Source organism: Cygnus atratus, chromosome 6 (genome assembly GCF_013377495.2).
Source record: "Cygnus atratus isolate AKBS03 ecotype Queensland, Australia chromosome 6, CAtr_DNAZoo_HiC_assembly, whole genome shotgun sequence".
Classification (NCBI taxonomy): domain Eukaryota; kingdom Metazoa; phylum Chordata; class Aves; order Anseriformes; family Anatidae; genus Cygnus; species Cygnus atratus.
In genome coordinates, this window is record NC_066367.1 from 5,413,096 (window position 1) to 5,436,101 (window position 23,006).

The 23,006-nt window shown below is 41.0% G+C and overlaps 1 protein-coding gene across 2 annotated transcripts in view; it reads right to left on the reverse strand.

The window, feature by feature from the left end:
• Window positions 1-20,151, reverse strand: part of FAM171B (family with sequence similarity 171 member B) — a 38,344-nt gene extending 18,193 nt beyond the window's left edge. The window contains exon 1 of one of the 2 annotated variants that reach the window (XM_035571140.2): window positions 19,914-20,151. In XM_035571140.2, coding sequence (XP_035427033.1) covers window positions 19,914-20,037 — 124 coding nt within the window. In that variant the 5' untranslated portion in view covers window positions 20,038-20,151. The remainder of the gene's footprint in view (window positions 1-19,913) is intronic. The other variant, XM_035571149.2, reaches the window with a different exon arrangement.
• Between the last annotated feature and the right edge of the window lie 2,855 nt (window positions 20,152-23,006).

Genomic DNA, 23,006 nt, shown 5'->3' on the forward strand with positions numbered 1-23,006 from the left:
GTTGGAAAGCTGCCTGGCAGAGAAGGACCTGGGAGTACTGGTTGACAGGCAACTGAATATGAGCCAGCAGTGTGCTCAGGTGGCCAAGAAGGCCAACAGCATCCTGGCTTGTATAAGAAGCAGCGTGGCCAGCAGGTCTTGGGAAGTGATTGTCCCCCTGTACTCGGCTCTGGTGAGGCCGCACCTCGAGTACTGTGATCAGTTTTGGGCCCCTCGCTACAAGAAGGACGTCGAGGTGCTCGAGAGGGTCCAGAGAAGGGCAACGAGGCTGGTGGGGGGTCTGGAGAACAAGTCTTACGAGGAGCAACTGAGGGAGCTGGGCTTGTTCAGCCTGGAGAAGAGGAGGCTCAGGGGTGACCTTATCGCTCTCTACAGGTACCTTAAAGGAGGCTGTAGCGAGATGGGGGTTGGTCTATTCTCCCACGTGCCTGGTGACAGGATGAGGGGGAATGGGTTAAAGTTGTGCCAGGGGAGGTTTAGGTTGGATATTGGGAAGAACTTCTTTACTGAAAGGGTTGTTAGGCATTGGAATGGGCTGCCCAGGGAAGTGGTTGAGTCACCATCCCTGGAGGTCTTTAAAAGACATTTAGATGTAGAGCTTAGTGATATGGTTTAGTGGAGGACTTGCTAGTGTTAGGTCAGAGGTTGGACTAGGTGATCTTGGAGGTCTCTTCCAACCTAGGTGATTCTGTGATAATTTTTTAAACAAATCCTTGAGTTCATGCCTTAGCTGTTTGTGCAATGAATGGTCAATCTGTCTCACTGTAGGGTAAATTCTGGCCAAAGGGAGTTGTACTGATATGACCTTACCACAGAGAAGGAAGCAAAAAACCTCGAGATAGGGCATAAAGATGCCAGAGTATACTCAAGTTAACAAATACATTACCTGACCATCTAATAACAATAAAATAAGTAAAACCTCCCTAAATTAAGAAGTAATTCTTCCCATTCTGATTTAAATTTTAAAAAATGTAGATGTGACAATATGAGATTCAACATGCCTTCAACATGCCCTGTGATATCACTCTGACACTGCAGCTGGGCTTGTTATCCAAGTGTAAACCTCAGGTTGGGTCTCACCTTTAGGGATGTACCCCTGATTTTTTTTTAGAAAACACAGAACCGAAAATTTACAGACTGTGGAATAACACATTTCTTTCTACACGTGTAAAATGATCATAAATAACCAAATGCATTCATACACTACAACCGTGTTTTAATCCATCTCCCACTAGATTTACCCTTCTGGTCTTGTTTTTGCCTTTCTGTACTGCAGCTTCTAGATAGCACTTGTCTCTTGCTAATTAGTCGGTCTGACATTCCTTTAGGATACCTAGTGTCTTGCAGAGATGATAATTACAGCAACAGAGCAGTATGCTGAAAATATTAAGTCCACTTGGATGATGTTCTTTAGATATACTGAATTACAGTCAATTTCTCTCCTACCTAGATAGCAACTAAACTATTAGGGAAGCTTTTTCACAAACAGCAGGTGCATTAAAGCAAACCAAACAAAGAAACAATTCTACCTTACTTCCAGAGTGAAATAAAGTTCTCAGCATAAATCAAAATATTTACAGACCCCTATTAAAATAGGTTATGCCACAAAATATCATCAATTTCCCAACATTTTGATTACAGGCTTACTGCTATTCAGTACCACTGTGCTGCTACTACACAAATATTTTCATGAGCATTAATTATGAATATGCATTTCTATTTAGGTCAAATGCCAAGCTATGTTTGCTTGAAATCTCTGTCGAAAAACACAGTTCAGTTTCACTATGCTGCCTCCCTAATCATCAGGATTGACACCACATCAAAAATTACTACCACTGACTTTGATTTACATCAGAAGACCTTGAAAAGCTGGCTGTACTCTTATCAAAACAGTATGCATGTACAGAACACATCCAAGTGAGGCCTCTTTGAAATGAGTACTTGCTTGTATCTATTGTATGCATGGAGCATGCCATATATTCAAACAAAGATGACCTGCACACAGAAGCTACCTTAGCCTCAGTTCATTACTATTTATAACATGTAGCAACACTGGGAACAGCTCTGGCAGCCTGATCCTCTGCAACATTATAAACTACATCTTCCAGTGCAAATTAGTATCTGCTTGCAAAGAAAGAAAACAAATGTACTCAAGCATATTTGACAGAATTAAACAAAAATTAGAATTTTTCTAAATCTTTTTTAGTCTTTTTTTTTTTCTTATTCAGTGTTTCAGAAAGAAAATTGTTCTTAATCTGTTGTTAATAAGGGATTTTTAAATCATCTAATGATTAGAAACACCATCATGTAAGCAAATTATGATTACTCAACAGATTTTTCAAGCAGTAGTCTATTTACAGAGGTACTAGCAAGATTTCAGGGGTCTCCAAGACTTGGAAGACAGTTCATTTGCCCTTGTTAATGACTGTTGAAAAGGCCACTAAGTAGGGAAAACCGGCTGTGTACAATGTCCTCATCTTGTTGCCAGGGGCCTTTTGTTAAATGGTATTTTAAAAGAAAAATCAGTAGCATATAATTCAACCTCATACCAGTAGGAATTAATTTTGTTTGCCTGGAATAAACTGGTATTTTTAACAGCTTGATTCAAGTCAGGAAAGAAAGATCCTAGAATTAACAGCTGAACTAAGCCACAAAAAAGAAAGCCTAGAACACACTCAAAATTCTGACACTGTCTTTTAATCATTTCACTCAATGCTTATTTTTCCATTTCCTGCTAATAACATAAAAAAATAATAAATGAAAACAGGGGTGTGGGGGAGTCATTACATTCCTTCTGCAGCCGTTAGCACGTGCAAAAATGGTTTAATGCAAGAACATTTCTTTTTCCTCATCTCTTCTGGTGCACCCAAAATAAAAATCCATTTTTCTAGAGGCTTGTGGTTGAAAATAATGGAATGCAGAATTCTTTGGTACCAACAACAGTTTTCCTCCTCCCTCAGCCACCTTTCCCTGTTGTTCTGATGGAGCTGGTTGCACCAGAGCATCCTCCAGCAGGCCAGCTCTAACAGCCTAGCACAAAACAAGCAATCCTATGGTGCTAGGAGCTCAGACTGCGTGCACTGGTGGTGTGACATCCCCAACTGAGGTCCACCGTTCCCAACCTGACATCCCTTGACCAACTCCCTTCTCCAGTCAGCTCCCTCAAATGCCTTGCACGCATTTAGTGTGCAAATTTATCAGACGTATTTAATGCCACTGAGTTACTAATGATGCTATTTTAACACTGATGATCTCAGTTCCAAAGAAAATTCTGGTTTTGCATTGGTTCCTCCCCTCTGTAAAAGATGTTCATGTACACAGCCTTGAGGGTACTTTTGAGTCTCAAATAAATCCTACCACAGTCCCCATTATATATATTTTTAATCTGATAGAACATACTGAACCAAGTATTACAGACAAAAAAAGGAACTGCTGCTTAACTGTTTCACAAAACCAAAGTTCATAAATTAAATGATTTCCAAAACTCCTGCTGTTTTCTGGTCACTACCACTTGCCACACACAAGTGGGTCAGCTACATCTCTGTATTAAACAGATTTGACAGAACCCCTACAGTTAGAAAAAAGAGCTTAGTCTGAGCTAATTTGGTTTGTGCTGCCTCCAAGGAATAGAGATTTGTCTCTTGGCAAGAGCACTGGAAGTGCCAGCTTACAAGACATTTAAACGTTTGCTAAGTGTTCACACAAACGTAGCTGTTACTTATATAAAAGGAAACAATGCCTTCTACCACATTGAGCGTGTTTCTGAAATGCCCCAGCCAATAAAATAACATCTCACTTCCAGCAACATCATCCAGTGCCTGGAATTTGGCTTCCCATCTCTGTCCTAATTCCGAAATTGTATCACAGCACTGAGCCAAGGAGCTGCTTGGAAATGAAAGCTGGGTAGAAAATAAAACAGTGCAAAAAAAATCTGTCTTAATAATATTCCTGATGTACCATGTTGTTAACTCCTTACCTGCAGATGTTATCTGGTCACTGGATTTATCCGTGGGGCTCTGCCATCCCAGTGCAGCCCCAGCCCTGCCGCCTTGGGCACGGAGTTAGTGGTGACCACAGTCAGAGACGTGACACAGCTGCTCCTCCACCCCTACACATTTTGAGACCCGGACAAATTCCCTCTTCCTATTTACCACCAATTTCCTATAGGGAGAGAGCTTCCTAACCTCATGGGAGGCCATTGCCCTTCTTGTGCAACTACCCTCCAATTAAGCTATTATCTTACGGGTTGTAAGAAACAGCAATGGCAGGTAAATTATTCATTAGGTCCTTTCTTAGGAGGAGACTTTTCTTTGCCTAGAGAATGTTTGAACTAATGCCAACAAGTCCCCCAAAGGAATACACTTGAATGTGTGTTATGGAAACTACCTACAGTCTCATGCTCTCAGCTAACCAGAGACGTAAAGTGTGTGACGTGCAATTTGCTTGGCCTTAACTTCCTCAATAGTCTTTTTTTACCTCTTATATTTGCATCCCCCCATACTTTTTGGCTTAAGATAATTAGGGATATGAAAGGTGCACTGATCTGTAAAGATGCTATCACATGTCCTAACAACATCAGCCTTCGCTATCTATTGTAACACTTGATGTGCAGCACCACTGAAAAGACTCAATGAAATAACGTACACAGTCAACACTCATCTCTGGCTTTAGTGAAAAGGTTATGTAAAAACATCCTTTCTGCCCCAAAGACAACTGACACTACTTAAAGTTTCCTTAAAAACACAATAACGACAGTGGCAATCTACAAAGGCACAGCTATAGACAGTAGAGGCCTGTTATACCCTTCAAGCTCATTACAAATCCACGTACATGAAGGTGAGCTGTGGCAGCAGGTACCTGACCAACATGGTGCTGGAGCGAGCCCTCCCCACGGCAGCATGCCATCAGGCTGGGGGGAGCTTCTGTTCTTCAGTGCAGCACAACATGCCGACAGAGCACGGGTTTCACTGCCCCGTGTAGGGCGTTACGACGCCCTAACGGGTGAGCCCTAAACCCTGCCAGCTATTTTATGGCTATATTCTGACCACTACTGCCAGATAGTAGGATAAGCTCTCTGGCCAGTCTTCAGTTATGCTTCATAGCTATCAAGTAACCTACACGGGTGATAAATAGCCTCTACATCCTAAATAGTCTTGGTTTGCTGTCAGCATACTTTTGGGCTTCCTTACTCCTAAGCCATCATCTATAGACCCTATACACAGATGGGCATGTATGTGTATAAGTCATTGTTAACTCTACGCAAGTAATTTTACACATCCCCAGTTTGGTAACATAATATTTAACTCAGTAACTAATTCTGTGATTCTTTACAAAATATGTTTACGTGCTATTTATGTGCTGCTCCTCTAATTTAAAATATTAGCATAAAACAGAAGAGAAATGGTTTCATTTCCCCAGATTTAGATGCTAACAACATACACACATAGGACGGCAAATATAATCTTCCTACCTGGCTTGACAACCAGCTGACCCCGTGGGGTTCGGGTACTCGGTACCAGACCAGAGGCTGTACCTGATCCCTGTTGGATTGCTGGCAAACGGCCACGGAGCAGCCAGGCAAGGAAGCTGCGTGTGTAAGGCCAGAGCTGGCTTATCACAGCATCAAGTCACCCGTGTTTCATGTGATCCTTAAGCAAAACAGCAGCACAATTACTCGAACTGTAAAGCAAGTGCCAGCCGCTTCTTGAGATAGGCTTTGGAAAAAGCAGCTATTGGCGTTTCACTGCCATGCACCCATGCTGCTTAACAGTGTTCCACTGCAGAGACATACAGACAACTGCTCCCAGGTGATGCAGAGACATCATTAAAAATAAATAAAGTAAATTGGTGCCCTGAACTAATCAACATCTGCTCCATTTGAACATGAGCAGGCAATTCCATGCAGGTAGCACCATATAACGTACACTGTACAGTTCCATAGCTTAGCACTCCCTTAAGAAAATATTTTAATACAAAACTGAACAGGAAGATTTATATTGAAAAGAGCATCTTTGGCGAAAAAAAAAAAAACGTATGCAGCGGTGCAGAAAACATGACTGATTTCCAAGGACAAAGCAGCAAAACAGGGGCTGGGAAAGTAGGACACCACAGTATTCACATTGCCCTATTTCTGGTCAACCAATTTCCACAGAAGCCATCAACAAAATCCCAATTATGAAGGAGCCAGGCCAGATCCTGAGGGGAACAGCAGTGCCTTTGACACAAAGAAAGGCATTTACATTCATTTTTACAGCAGATGGTTTAACCCATTCTAGTCAAACCTAGATGTTTTCAGCAAACATTAAATATTTAAGAGAGACTTCGAGAGAGAAACTAGAAAATATTAAATAGACTATTACTTAAGTGGGGATTTGAAACCCTTAGACTACTTGGGTGAGCTTTTGCTAGTTAAGAAGTAAAACGTTCTGACTAAGGGTTTTTTCAAACATTCTCGTACATTTCCTTCAAATAATGCTTTTATTTCAGGTACAGAGAAATCCCCTGACTTCTGCAAGACATGCTGTTATAGGCACATGCAGACCCCTGTGCCTGAGCCCTTAAACATCTGCAAACCAGTAAGAAAAAAATGGAAGTTATTTACTGCAAGTTCATTCATGTCCACACATGCATTATCTCAGTGTATACTACAGCATTTACAATGCACTTCTTTCCACCTTACTAGAACAAACCAAAAATACTTCAGAAAACATTTGACTCGCTATCCTGACTAGTCAATTCCACATGAAGCCCAGGTTGCACCTCCTAAAACTACTAGATAGGTTTGCTTTTAAGAGCTGTACAAACTGGCAGTGTAGGAGAGCTATAAATTCAACTGTAATCGCAAACAAATCATCTAATCCTTGTCAACCATTCACTATTCCTATTTCTCCCTGCCTTCCATACCACCCTTTTCTCTGAGAACCTTGGCTCAGCCTCCTTCATCCCATCTTGGGATAATCTCTGGGATGACTCCCCATAATATTTTAGTCTGTGAGAACAATGACTATAAAAAAAAAGATCATTACTTTTCTTAACGTTTTTGCCTGTTTCATCAGCTTAAAAAAAAAAAGTGACAAACATATTGCATAAAATCAGACGCACTGAATCAGGACTGCCAGGATGCATACTTCAAATGGAGACCATAAATCTCGCAGACTGAAAAATGTCGCATCACCCAGGGCAAACTAGCCCATGATCCACAGCAAGCTTCAAGGCACAAATAAATTAGTAGGTCAAGGAATAATTAGTCATCTAGTTCAAAACTGACCATCTATTGAAATAGTGAAAAAACTGTTATATACCATACAGGTAAGAATAAGGCCTACTGCCCTTCTAAAGGGCATTTTACTAACAAAGAATAAAAAGAAACAATCACACCACTTAAGGAGCAGGCTGTTTTCCTCAGCCGTTCCTTCTTTTTTTCCAGCAGATACATTTATAGACTTAGCACCATATCTTCACAGAAGAATTAGCATTGAATTTCGTCAATGCTTTTACAAAAAAGTTACTCAAAGAATTCACACCAACAACAATTTCGTTTCACTTAGAAACTGGATAATTATTTTCCTTTCGAACCAACACATTCCTGTTTTATATTTAGGATGTGCATGTGCATACATAAACACCAGTCCTGGGCAAACAAGATGAAAGGAGGCTTAGCTGCTGTTTGGGGGTAGGGGTGTACTTTGTGTGTGTTTTCTTAAAGCAGGAGGGCAAGAAAATTACATAGCTTTCCAAATGAAAATTTTGTCCTCAAATACCAGTTCAAATTCATGCCTCAGTAGTACTTTGCCACTCATTTCCTAAGTGCCTAACAGTCATTAGGTCAGCACAAATCAATGCTGATTTCCCTACAGCTTTTGGAACCGGTTCCTCCAAATTCAGAAGTAACTTAAAATAAAATGTAAATTTAATCAGGACTAAATAGGACCAGCATTCGAAGCTGGCAAACTTGAGTTATCACATTCTGATAGAGAATATACTTGCCTAGTGGGAGCTAATTCCTCAAAGAACTCGAAGAGTTTAGAACTTCCTAGTGATTTATCAAAACAGACATTACCTGACATTCCAGATGTCACTTGTGTGATGAACATGTACAGGTACAGATTGCAGCACGACTGTGAGCTCATATTTAAAAAAAAAAAAAAAAAAAAAAAGCTTACTTCTTACATGCAAGCTTTCAGCACTTGTAGTAATTTTATTGGGGTTTTATATGTAGTGCAATGGTTTATATAATAGTCGATGACACACGTAATGTTTCTTACTTGATGCAATCCAGTATTTTATTGATTTGAGCATCCAAGAGGAGACACTGCAAAGAAGCTGTTGGTAACTTGTAAACAAAAAAGTAGGGCGTAATAGTAAAATCTTAGAAATAATACCAAAATAAATCTTACCATAATACTTCGCAGCTGTGTTTCAAAAGGTTAACTATTTCAAAATCATGATCTGGACAGGCTTAGTGTTAGAAATCTGTTCTATTGCATACGTAAATTAGTAAAGTCACAGAATCAGTTTCAAGATCAGTTTAATATATGGACTCTTTTTATCATTAGAAAAAGAAAAACCTCACAGCAGCTGAGTAATACTACTCTAAGTAGCTACAATTCCAACCAACCTCTCAGACCAAATGCATAACAAAACTGCGTAAGCATGATATTCATTCCACTGTTGTTGACAAGAACAAATATTGATGAAACCAAGGCCCTGGAAAAACTAGAAAATAAAACAGATCATTACAGGCTGCATCTTTTTTGATTACTACTGCATAATCAATAAACACCTTCCCAGAATGATCATGCTTGTGAAAACTAGGCAAGAATGTCATCAGGCTAATCCATAAAGCTGCTAACAACTCACTCATTTCTCCAGTGGGAATATATCCCCAAACACTTTCAAGTACACCCATTAAGATATACATAAAATGGAAGAAAAACGAGCATTTTGCTTGAAATATTTTTATGGGCTACATGAGCAAGAGCTTGGAAATTCAGACATAAAAGCAGCCACAAAATTTAAATGTGATTTTTTTCCTGTATTCATTAAACACTGTGCTGTACACAGAAGTCAATAAAAAAGCAGTTGTTTTACATGCGTATCATGCACTGCTGTAAGTTACTCATTTGGTAAGTAGCTGAATTTTATTTCCCCCTCCCCCAGTAGATGCCTTCTTCATTCAACTTCCACATAAGAATCCGAATGTTTCACCAGCCAAGACAACACATTTAAACTCACAGAATATAAGAAGCCAGAAATTTCATATGGAATTTGTTTCATACATTTTGCCATATCAGCATATTACCATAAAGAACAATAACTTCAATAAAACTCCAAATTGACACGTGCTAATGATGCTATGACAATTACAGTTACCATAGCAGCTTTGCACTTTGATGTGCTGCAGTTCTGTTGCATCAGCCAGCCACCCAGCCCTGTTCTCACAGCTGGGGGCTCACCTTCCTGGAGCAATGGAGATGGGCAACACAAGAAAATGCTGGGGTTTGCAGGGCTCCACTTAGGATTCCTTTCTTTATTATAAACAACTTATTCTGTAATCTTAAATAACTGAAGTAAGTGATTAATGTTACAATATCAAAATTAAATAAAACATACTTTATTTAAAGATAAATTTGTGAGTGGAAGAGATTTAAATGAACAAGCAAATGCTACTAGTAACTCCCCAAACGTTCAGATCAGAACACCTTTGCACATGTACTTCGGAAACTGGTCTAAGATTTTTCATTTCAGTTTACGTGGTTGCTAATAGTGAACCTGTAATGCTGTTCTTTCATTTTTAAAGGCTGCCCATGCCATTCTGCCTTGCATCAGAGTTGAGGGAACGAAAAAAAATGAGTATTGAAAATGTACACTTCATTACACAATATTGGGAAGAAGATACAGAAGGGAAACATCAAAATCTACATAATAACCTACTTTAAATACGCTAACTTGAATACCCACCGTACATTATACACAGTAAAAATAAAAATCTGCAAGTGCCTACCTACTATGCAATATGAGAATGCTATGCATTTCCCACTCACAAAATTCAAAATCAGACCTCTGTTATATAAGCATAGAAAAATTATTCAGCATCATCTCCTTGATGAAATGACATCATGCCTCATGAAGAATATCTAAGGATTTGTCAATCCTACCTCTTCCTGATCTATGTACTTGGACAGAGGAAGAATATTCCAGTAATCCTGGCATGAATCATATGATTTTAACCTGATGGGTCTGGGACCGGATTTGACTGGTGCAATTCTCAGTGGCAGTTAGTGAGAATTAGCTGGTAAAAAATCTCTCCAAGTTCAAGCATACCATTCATTTGGCAGAAAATGGAAAAAAAATCACAGAAAAACAAAGCAGTGCCCTCTTCAGATATGTCATTTAATGCCCTAAAGGTTTTAACCTTAAGAGATATGCCTATACCCATAATGCAATGACATAACCTACAAGCTAATAATTCAAACATGAAGGCATTTTAGTCACCAGTTACCAAGGAAAACTGCTGATGCATTCAGTTATGTTATTCAATAACATACTAGTTGCTATTTGTTGCTGAAAAGACTTTTCTTCCCCAATAGCTGCAAAATCTCATACCACTGCTTGAGGAAAAGATATTTTATTTCTGTTATAAAAGATATTTAAGCTCTGTGTATCTTTTTCTTACAGGAAAACATCCCATAGCCCCTTGGTAGGAGCCCAGTGTGTAAAGACATATATGAAGAAAATGTAGAGTTGGCAGATGAACATTTCCTAATTGGCTGTAGTCCTGTACATGTGGGAGAGGAATTCATTAAGGCACTGGTTAGGAGCTCTGTACTGCAGCAACCAAACAAGAGCACCCAACAAGCCACTCTTTCATATACAAGTTTATAATAAAGCTGAGTTTCATACAGTGAATTATAAAAAATAAATATGATACTAACTTTTAGAAAAATGACTGCAAACCACAGTAAGTCAACTTGAAGATTCCTGATTATCAATTTCATAAAGTGAAATTCCACAGATGTCATAAAAAAAGATCTCAAAACAGAAACAGCTCCCAAGTCAAATCATAAAGCAAAACAATTGAATCCAGTTCAGTTTAGCAGGATCCAGTTTAGCAACAGTTGTTAGAGATGCACATGCAGTTATCTGCCCAAAGCTGTGCCTGCAACACAAACACCAAGAGACAAACAAGTTCTCCCATCACAGCAAGCGGACAAATTCCAGTAGGGAGTAATCAGAAAACAACTTGGTACCATGGAAACCTTCCCAAGGTGACGGAAAGATTTTTATTGACACAGAGACTAAAAACGGGGCATTAAACACTGTTTTCTCCCCAAAAATACTCAGAGTGATCTAGCACCTGTGATATCGTGCCGGCTTTTGAAAGCTTGACAAATCTCCAACTGGACCAGGGAAATAAGAATCCACTTAGGTCTTTCTGCTACATGAAATATTGGGGAGGGGGAAAATAGAGACAGAATTGTACAGGGGTAGCTTTCCCACACTGTGCTTATAAAAAGGAGCTGGACAAGTGATTAACAGGCAAACAGACACGACAATCTTCTGCCCAATACCGCACAAAACCTGTGTGGCACTTCACAAGTGTTTTGCTGGGTCTCTGATTCAGTCCACCTAATTACGCAATTTTCTGCATGCCAGTGATCCGTAATCCAAAGAAATTCTCTCCTTCAGCCTGGCGAGAATATAAATTTTCTCCCCTGCTCTCACAAACAAGGGAATAAGCTCCGGTGATATTTATCACAGGGTATTATTTGTGTTGTTAGCAGCTTCCATTGTTCCCTGCATATGCTTTACTGCTGTTCGGTATTTACCCAGCATAAAACTACTGATTTATCCTGTTCAGCCACTTAACGAAAAGCTTCAGAAAGATAAAAATATTTTCCAGAACGACATTAAAAAGCTTTTTGTAATTCCATTAATGTCCATAACAGTATGAGGGGGCAAGCATGTCCTTACTCATGTCAGCAAAGTGACTTATATTTTTAAATACCTTGGCAACATTGACTTTCTTTCCTAGTTTAGCTCACATTAGTGCAAGCAAATCATCACAGGCAAATTATCAACCAGCTTTGCTACCTCAGAAAAATAACTTAGATGGGAATGTTCTAATTATCTTCATTTGGGAACCTTGCCCATATCAGTCAATAATAACTAATAATTTATAAGTTTGGTGTCTTGCCAGATTTTATAACCAAAGAAATATTCATCAAGAGGCAGTAAGTCCATATTGCATGCTAGTAGTCATTTCAACAGCAAAAAAAACCAAGCCCCCAGTCTGAATCAAGCCTGCTTTAAGCAGGAGGTCAGACCACAGAGCTCCCGATAGCCCTGCCTGAACACTTCATGATTTCACATCCTCACGGTTACTTCTAAGGCACAGAAAACACTGAAAGGAAAAAACAAAACAAAACAAAACAACAACAACAAAAAAAATTGGGCGGCCCACATTTCAGCTCCTACCCTAACACACTCTGTACGTCTGCCTGAGTGCCTCAGGAGTACAGCATCACCTGACAGTTCAGGGCTCAAAGCTTAACACAAATTCTACACTTAAGGAAATGGGATGAAAACAAAGTATACATTGTGTGAGCTTACTGTAACTTGCCATCAGTGAACACTGAAGGCTTTTCCTTTCAGAATCATCAGTGCCTCTGTTTGACTAAAGACAAGGTTGACTGAACCTGCAAATAAAATATACTACAACACAAAACCCAAAAGCTACATGCACACTCCAGGGGGAAAACTCAATAGCTGCACGCAGGCTAAAAAACAAACAAACAAACAAAAACAGATGACAGAGAAGCAAAGGATTTGTTGACCACATGAAAATATTTAAGAGGAGGCAGATGAACTATTAATGACCATCTAGAAACTTAAAAAGCTAAATCCCATTCTTTCCTCCAAACTAGGCTGGGTGATAACGGGTCAGTGCTCCAGTTCATCTGGCTGTGACTCCGCTGTTTTCAGTCAGAGCACTCAGGCGAACACAGACCCATGGCTGCAGCACACGCTGATCCAACCATGCTCCACAGACCTTACAGCTCTTTTGGGGTGCAGTGTTCACATCAATAGTGCATTTCATCGAGAGCACGCTGGGGATGTGTTGAAGCATTTCTATGATTCCTCATCCTAATGCACACAGCTCAATATCTGCCCCACACTCGTACCCTATAACCACTGCACCAGATTCGATATAGAATAATCACCCCCCACCACAGCTACTAAGCCACTACTTGCGCATTAACCTGCTACAGCTGCCAGGAGCTCAGGTAAAGCCCACATCAAAACCATCCAAATCTATCAAAACAGGACAAGAAAAAAATCAGATGGCAGAGGGCCAATATTTCTTTTTTCCTTCTCCCACCCAGAGCCACAATTTATTTCCATGTAATCTCAATGAGAGGCCACTGCTTGCCTCTTCCATTGGCAGGATCACACCACCTTGGGTACCCGGCACTATCAAGGGTAGGTGCAGAATGCTGAAATGAGGAGGGTCACAGGGAAAAGCCCAGCACCAAGATCTGACCCTGTAACCTGTCACCTTCTAACGTCTCATTTTCACACTGAAAAGGGTAAAAAATGTGCCCTGAAGTCTGACCTTTTCTATCTTTTAGTCAGTAGAGGCTCTTCTCAAGCCCACCTGGTAAAGCTTAATCACAGCCTAGAGGGAAGAGAAAGGAGGACACAAAAGCGAGGGGGAGGGGGAAGGAATACGGATAACAAGGGAACCTGACAGGCTCAGTGTCTGCACTTGGCGTGCCTCGGGGGCTCAAGCAGCACAGACAGTAAGGAGCCGCGCTCCTGGCCCCGTCAGTCCTAGCAGTCAGCAGGATGGCTCCCAGGAGCCACGTCAAGCAAGAACACACCTGCATCACCACGGTCATGCCACCTGCATGTACAATAAATGGCAGAGCAGCCAGCATTTTGTTTACAAGAATGCCTTATGTGCTTACACTCAAAGGACAGCAGAATCGTTTGGAAATCACCAGGTAAAGCAGCTGGCCCAACTGAGATGGGACGAGGAGGGTTTGTTGGTATCATCTGCAGATACAACTGCTGGCACAGTTCATGGCATATGGCAGTTTGTTGCTTTCAGACCTCATGTTTCCTCTAAAGCAATTACTGCTTGAAAAGCAAAGCACAAAGTGCAGTAACTCCTTCACAGCCTGCTAGATACAGCTTCATGTAGACGTGTGGAAGGCGCTGTTTAAGAACAGCCATTAGGTGTTCTGAAATACAGCGGGCAAACTTGGGTGCGGTAGGAAGAGCTAGATTGGGTGATTTCATCCTAATGAACACAGAGGCATAATTCAGGAGTACACTAACCTCTGCGGGACAATGGAAACTGCTGATCAAGGCATCTGGGTGCTCTTATGGTACAGCAGACTGCTAGGCCTCTGAATTAGGAATTAAACACAAAGTCAAGACTAACACAGAAGACTCATCTGTTCTCTCACAGCATGCCTCGAATCCCCATTCATTACAGCAAGGTACAGTGAAAATAAAATTATGCAGCTTTCAGGATGACAAAGTAACCCACTTTTTTTTTTTTCCCTTTTTTTTTTTTTTTTTAATATGCCAAACATTAGGTTTATTCTGAATAAGCTTTCCTCTCAGATCTTTGCCTCAGTCTTCAAACACTTCATCCACTCAGCTAGTTCACAGATAAATCATACTACGGGTCCCCAGTGACACAGATCGCAGTTGTATTCCAGATCCGTAAACAGCTTTTTTTCAGCATAACAGCAACTCCATGAATGGTTTTTACACATCAACTGGTCTTTGACGTGTTGTGTGCCAACAGACTATGAGAAGTAATGAAGAACTTGAGCAAAACAAAGAAGTGCAATAACTACTACTGTGCAGTACGTAGCTTCCCACCATCACTGGTTGCTCTCGCTTCCTGCCGCTTCTGCCAGGTGTAACTGTGGGCCCCGTTTCTGTGAAATATAAATCACATTCCTGCCCTTGTTTCTCTTGACTCTCTATAACAAAAGCAACAATCAATCCAAGTTCCTTGAAATTGGGTTTTCTGAGCTACAGAACACAATGCTGTATAATACATTGCACGTTTCATTACCAGCTTGCAACAGAGGAGAGCTGCCTACCTGTTCAGAGCCCCTCAGTACCTTTCTGCTTACATCTCCTCACTTCCTGAAAGTTACAAAACTACTTATTTTTTCATTTGTGCTTGACCATGGAAAACCCCAACTCCTCTTTTTCGTATATTAGTAACTGAGTGAACTAAGCCATGGAATACATGGACAGAGAAGTGAAATTATCTTTTTTCATGACTCCTTTCTGTCTCAAACGGCAGATGCTTTATCACCTCCCAGTGTCCTAATGCCCTTCCTTGCATTTTGTTGCACTACTAAGCTTTAGAGCAGCACAGAAAGCTAAGTCAATTAAGACCATCAGCTCTAATAAATCAGGACAAGTCTTAGATTCTTTCTCTGCTTTCTCATCTAGCTGAGAAACCGTTATTACAGAGCTCCGAAGGTGAGGAAGCTGAGCAAACTGAATAGCAAATAAAAAGGCGCTTTCCAAGCTTACTTCAAGGAGGTGTAGTTAGTTGTTGACATTTTACGTGTTGCTTACACAAAACTTTTTTGCTGGGGTGCGTATGTAATACTTCTGTAGTTCTATTTGATGGTGAATTAGTCTCCACCAGACCAAAACTTGGCTCAAGTTTCATGAAGGTTCTTTATATAAGCAACACACATTGATTCCCCGCAAAAGTTTAATTTGATATACTAGAACTATTAACAAAACTTACATTTTAAGGATCATAAACCATCTCCTCGAAGTCCAAATAGAAAACAATTACTGTAAGTTAATCCATATGCTTTGACAAGTTAAAAATAGATCTCACTGACACCAATTACATTCAAATTACCTATTGGATAAGAAAACCACATTGCTGGTTGTATAAAACAACTAAACCCAGTGCTGATCAGAACTGTCTATTTCAACAGCCCTGATTTTTTGAACAGAAACAGCATCTTATGCGATTAGTCGTTAAAGCTGCCCAATTTCCTTCTGTCTAAGAAGGCTACACAAACTCCTATACAACTTTTATCGCCTCACGTATTTTCTTCGGGTCTCCTTTAGACTGCAGCAGAAGTTCTAAAACAGAACTGGGGTTATTCCTGCCTTACGAGTGACTTCAGTGGCAGGACACTCTAGCGTTGTTCCACCAAGCAACAAACCCTTCACACAGCACTACATCATTTAAAGACAACAAACAAACAAACAAACAAACCAGTTTATTGTCACTAATTCAAACCCAGCCTGACAGAACAAGCTATCAAACCCAAATGCTGCTCTGAATACCTAAATACTACCTACACATCAACATTTGTCATCAGGAAGAATATTTTGCAGCTAGAAACACTGAAAACAAAAGATTACAAAAGCACTAAGACACACAAGGCTGTGCCAGAAATATTTCTGCTTCCGTATCTCAAATAAAAGGAGGCACAAGAAAGATCTGTCCTCTTTGAATGACCAGAAAGAATAAGACGACATTCAAAAGAGCTCAGAAAAACCTGGACTAGAATTCTCTTGTCTAGAACACAGCCTCAAATTCGATAGCAACTCATTATCAGATGCAGATAATATAGAGAAATGGGCACAGAATCAAGTTGCACAGACAGCGTCCAGACACGGTATTCATCTTCAACAGGCATAACAGTAGTCTTCAGGTATCAAAGTAGAGTGGCAAAGATCTGTAACAAATACGATGGCAAATCTTTTCCTATTTATGCTGGCATCTCAAAAGGTATGGCAAGTACCCACAGTGCAGATCGTGCAGTTGACATATCATTAAGTTTCTGTCATATTATGAAACTTAATTCCAACCTAATTTCAGGTCTCAACATGGAAACAAATGTCCGTCATTAAGACGATGGATGGCATCCTAAGTGCTGTCTGTGCACAGTGCGATAGCATCTACTCACAGAACAGCTGCTTTCCCAGAGCATTGTTCATTCAGCACACATCAGACCTGCTATGGAAGGGACGCGGTTAGCTATCACTCATGCAATTAATGGTCTCTCCTCTGTTTATTGTACAGCATCTGCATTATAAAGAGAAGAACAATGCACCACATCCACAATATCCTGTGCATCCCAAACTTTAACAAATACAACTCCACACTCCTGCAAAGGATGCATGTTGATAAGCATAAGCAAAAAGGAAAAAGGAAAAAAATAAACAAAAGGATCTGCCTGGATGAAAGCCAGCACTATAATTTAGTGGCTCCTGGATTCTGCGCTCAAGCCTGCAGACCTCAAAGCTGAGTATTTGAAGCTCCCGCTGACTTCGCTTTGATCACTTCTGCGCACCAGAATCCAGATTTCTAGACAGCCACACAGAAAACAGAAAAATTCAGAATGAATAATGAGGAACTAAGACAGGTTCTCCACTTAAGCAATCAGCACCTTATCCACAGAGGCCTGGCTTTCTCTTCCAGAGTATTTTTTCTGAAATTTGTAAAAATAGCTACATTCATAAAATAACATGGGTCAACTCTTTGAACTGAGTCCCTCTAGGGCATGTTTTTGCTGACTCATCTTTATTATTTTCTTATTTCTTCTGGCAGTGGTAGGCTTGGTGTTGCTTTTAAGAGCGAAGAAGGACAAGATAAACAAAAAAAAGCTATTAAATGATGTGCAACTACCTTTTTCCTGCTATATTTCCATGTTAGCAGTACAGTCTGCACCCCAAAACCTTTGTACACAGCTGCACAGACTCAAGCATCTCTTCTTAAATGTTACAGTCATTACACTGGCAGAAGCCTGTTAAGCCAGAAGGGAATTGATCTGTAAAACTGCATAATTAGCTTCTACAGAACATGGACATCGATACATGAATGTCAAATGAGAAAAGGTTGCGAACTCCCATCTCAGCTGTGCACCTTCCCTCTATTAGGAGGTTGAGGTTCCTTCCCTCTTCTACGCTGGGTCACAAACAGCGTAAATCCAAATTCAGTCAGCTTCCTCCTCCTTTCCAGGAGCTGCTGCCTGCCTGGAAATTCCCAGCACAGGGCCTGCAGCTGCTGCAGGAGCGGCCTCTTCAGAGCATTCCCCTTAGGGACTGCTCTGCTGCCAGTCTTCTGCTGGAAATGCAACAGCCATTTATCCTGCCTGCCCCTCGGCTGTAAGCCATCAAAAGATCGTTTCATGAAAAAAAACATCATAAATATCTGATAAATACATACCTGGAGTCAGGTCCTTACTTTTTAAGATTTCAGAAGCACCAAGACAACAAAAATTACCAATGGCACTTTACTGAAAAGAAATACCACATGAAATACAGTAGTGTTTAGCAGTTTCTCCGGAATAATAAGTTTCATGATGGTGATTATTTGGTCTTTTTTGAAGATTAATCAATGTAGGCTTCTTTCAATTTCATACTAAAATTACCAAGATCATTCAGAAAGCCAGCCCACAACTGAAATACAGCTCAAACCATGTTTAAACCCAACAAACAAATGCTGAGGATCAGCACAAATGACCATTTTTAACATCTGCAAACTAGAATTGATCACAAAAGCTGCATACTACACAGCAGCTTCAGGACTTGCATACAACAAAACCCACGAAGCATGACAGACAAATAAAGCAAAGCAACAGCAACTGGGCACATGGATCTGCAACAGCACCAATCATGCACCAGTGGTGTCTGTGTCGTGTTTGGTACCAACAAAGATTTTGGCAACACTGAACGTAATAAGGTAGCAGAGCTCCTTGAAGCAAAATCAATACCAAGAAAGACTAAAGAGGATCAATGAATTATAAAAACTGACAATTTTTTTTTGCCTTTTTTTTTTTTTTATTTATGACCAAACGTTTTGTTCACTGCACAAGTTAGAAATGCTGACAATGCCCTTTAACAGGGGGTTGCTGGTGATTAATGGTATATTCCTCTGAAAACAGGGCAAGAACCAAAATAATGAAAAAATCATCAGTTCAAAAGGGAAAACTAGAACCAAGCTGTCCACCAAATAGCCTTCTTTCAAGTCCTATGGTTAAGACTTTTTGGAAAAACACAAGAAAGCAAAAATCAATTCAAGGCATTTTAAGAGAGTATTGGGAAAATTTAAATGTGTTTATATTCAACCAGATCTAGTTTCTTGTTTTACATGTTTAAGAATGTTTAAGTAAAGATGATAATTTACATCTTTAAAAATTGATTCCTAATTAACACACATGCTCTGGTGGCTCTGTGTATTGGATGCGATTCAGCAGAAATATTAACCATATGTCTAAACCTAAGAATATTTTCTACCTTCTTGAAGTCAGCTAGAAATAGAAATGCATATACATGCCGAAACCGAAACATACGCTTCAGTGATATGCCCAAATGGCGCTAAAAGGTCTTCAATAACTCACGTTTGAAACCGTTTTGAGATTCTTTGCTGAAAAGCAATATGTCAGGATCAATATTAGTTTCCTACTTACTTGAGCCATTAAGACCTCAGGCTACGCACATAGATTTTAAGCGAAATGAGGGAACTGACACTTTACTGCTTGCCCCAGCTGTGCAAGGGGATAATGCACACCTTTGTGGGCAGCCCTAGGGCCTGATGCGGATGCAGGCAGGCGATTCACCCCTCCACATCTGCCGGATGAACGCCACATCTCTCCCTCACGCCGCGGTGCAAACAACGGGCGGTGTGCCCGCCACCAGGCAGAGGCGGGGCGGGCGGCTGCCCTCACCCCTCACGCCACCAGAGCTCCCCCCAAGATGGAGCCCGCTCCCCGCCGCAGGTAAGGCCCCAGGCTCCCCCCGGCACCCCATTTACCGCCCCCGAGGGAACGGACCCCCGCCCCAAGGCCACCTCGGAGCCGCCTCCTCAAGCGAGGCTGCCACGACTTCGGGGGGATCGTTACCTGAGGCCGCCGCGGCGGGGGCGCTCCCCGGCAGCGCCGCCCGTTGCTGCAGCTGAGGGCGGGTGGCGGCGGCCAGCAGCAGCAGCAGGAGCAGAGAGGAGATGTGCCCGCGGGTCCGCGGCATGGCGGGCGGCCCGGGGGCAGCGGAGGCACATCGCGGGAGGAGGCCGAGCCGGCAGCGGAGGCTCCGGCGGCTAAGGCGCCCGCCCCCGCCTCTGCGTGCCGGGGTGGGGCCGGGCTGGGCCCCGGGGAGGGGCGTCCGCGGCAGGCTGGGCTGGGGGGCGGCCCTCACAGGGAACCGGCGGGCTTTGAGGGGCCTTCAAACCCACACCGTCTGTGACTCCCAGTCAGGCTCAGTAGGCAGTCATCTGCTACGGAGCTGGTGAGGGGAGTGGAAGTGCTGTGAGGAGCGGCTGAGGGAACTGGGGGTGTTTGGTCTGGAGAAGAGGAGGCTCAGGGGAGACCTTATTGCTCTCTACAGCTACCTGAAAGGAAGGTGTGGGGAGCTGGGGCTCAGCCTCTTCTCACAGGTAACTAGTGAGAGGACTAGAGGGAATGGCCTCAAGTTGCACCAGGGGAGGTTTAGGCTGGAATTTAGGAGACATTTCTTCTCAGAAAGAGCAGTCAGGCATTGGGATGGGTTGCCCAGAGAGGTGGTGGCATCACCATCCCTGGGGGCGTTCAAAGAAAGGCTGGATGTGGTGCTTGGGGACATGGTTTAGTGGGTGACAGTGGTAGTATGGTGATGGTTGGACCAGATGATCTTGGAGGGCTTTTCTGACCTTAATGATTCTATGAAATATGACTGGACCACCTGTCAGTGAATTTCATGCCTAAGGTGATGTGAGCACCCATGCCGTGATGTTGAACCCACCATTTCCTTCAGCGTAAGGGCTTTTAAAACTAGATGATGTTTTCAATGCGCTGCTTCAACAGTAAAGTTCTTTGAAAAGTATAAAACTGTTTTGAGATTAACTTCCCTTTTAACAAAATAAAAATTAGCCAAATAAAATCTTAATTTTACATAACAACATGTTAGGCCAAACTTTAGTTTTCAGATCTCAGAAGATTTTTATGCAACGGAAAAAGGAGTGGAACACACAAACTGTTAAAGAGCAAAACTCTTCCCATAGTCAAAGGAGTAGCTGTCAGGTTACAGTGCATATTTAATATGGATTTCATACCAAAACTAAAGAAAATTAATGTATTTTCCTTATCATTTAATGCCATTCTGTACAGTACAAGTAGTTAATTCATTAGTGATAACAATGACATCACATAAATTTGAGATTGTCACTGAAAATACAATTTTGTCGCTGTTGCTGACAGTTTGTTGGAACCTTTTGGGACCGCTGAAAAATGACTAACTTCACCCACTCATGTTAGGGACAACAGCTGCTGTGGGAATTGTGCTGCACTGGGAGACGTACACCTGCCTCAACTTCAGGTAGGTACTCTTTGCTACTTTTCTTTAGAATAGTTGAATAAGTTGGTCTCCCTTTTCTTCATCAACACCAAAAAACGCATCCCACAGAAACTTGAATTCTTTTGAACAGATCTTGATTTCAAGTAAGCAAAAGGGCACAGAAAGCAGACAAATAAAGCCATCATTTGTCTGATTTGTAACTTTCCTCTAATAGCTCACAAGGAGAGATTCTCTCATTTAGAAAACATTTTTTCAGTGCCTGTTTGCCTAGGCAACATCCTTTCAAACAGCTTCCCATTTCAATCTTTTATCAGGGCTCTGCAAAGAAAAAGGGACTGCTGCTGCACAGCTTCTGTTACAGTTGAGGTCAGTTTGGAATCCCCATTATCTTGGGTGTTCAGAAGGAGAAAAGGGATGCAGAGAAAACTATCAAAATACTTGAAGCAATTTACTTCCCTGGTTAATGAATCTCTCTGATGAATGGGTATGTGGTATTGGGCAGGCATGGATCACATACACATTCATTTCTAAATGTTTGTTGATTTGGGCTCTTAGAAAAAATATTAATCAAGTTTACTTGGGGAGGAATGGTTTAGCGCATTTGCAGCTACAACATTGTAAATGAACGATGATGTGAATATGCACAATTACTCATTTTTAAAGTTCTTAACTAAATCTGTTAAATGCGTTAAAAGATGTTATTGAAAATGGTTCGCAAAAGTAAGTAAAGTATGGAAATTAGGTGTTTGCCCTGAATTTAGGTAAATTACTGAGAAGGGACTGCATATCTTAAAGAGTACAAACAATTAACACCCACTTCAGGAAAAAAAAATGAGAAATTGTAATCAGGGTTATATTTTCTTAACCAAATTTTCTTTGAAAAGAGATGAAAACTGATGATGAATAATTTACTTCACCTACCTGAGTATTGATTTGAGGTATACGTCCAGCAGTAACTCGTTCAATCTTTCAAGGTAGCTCAAACACTTTTCAAAGTTTGAACAGATTATAAAATATATGCACGTAATTAACCACTGAAGCAATGTAATATGGCATCTGATAAAATTTCCTCAGGGAATGGAAAGCCTATACACAAATGAAATCAAAATGGCAATGTAGATACGCAGTTAATACATAAGCATGGTCTGCATGTGACATTGTAAATACTAGTAACATCTCTTTTGCTTCTCACATTGGGAAGGTCTATGTTACTAATGCATTTGGGTACTGCAAGCTTAGTCTTGGTGTGCTGTATATGTCTGTGAAGGGGAGGTAATGGTTCAGCACCAAAGTAGTAGCTTTGTCAGAAAAATACAAGAAAACATGGCTTCTGAAATACCTGGCGTGACTATGAGCTTCTGACAGCACTAAACAGAACTCTTTATCTGTTTGAGATAATATTTGAGAAGAGGTTCATATAATTTCTTTTTAAAGAAGTCTCGGTTTTCACCATGTTCTTAAATTACTTAAACTGGTAATTTAAAAATACAGTAATGTACTAATATTTATTAATGTATTAGTCAGTTAGAAACCCAGACAACAAAGAAAGCATAACTCAAATGGTGGTAATGAAGTTCCATTGATGTAAATAACCTCAAGACGTGGACCATCCTCTTCTTTAAGGTGGTTATGGCAGTGGGACTTGGAAAAAACTGTTCCCTTGTTGC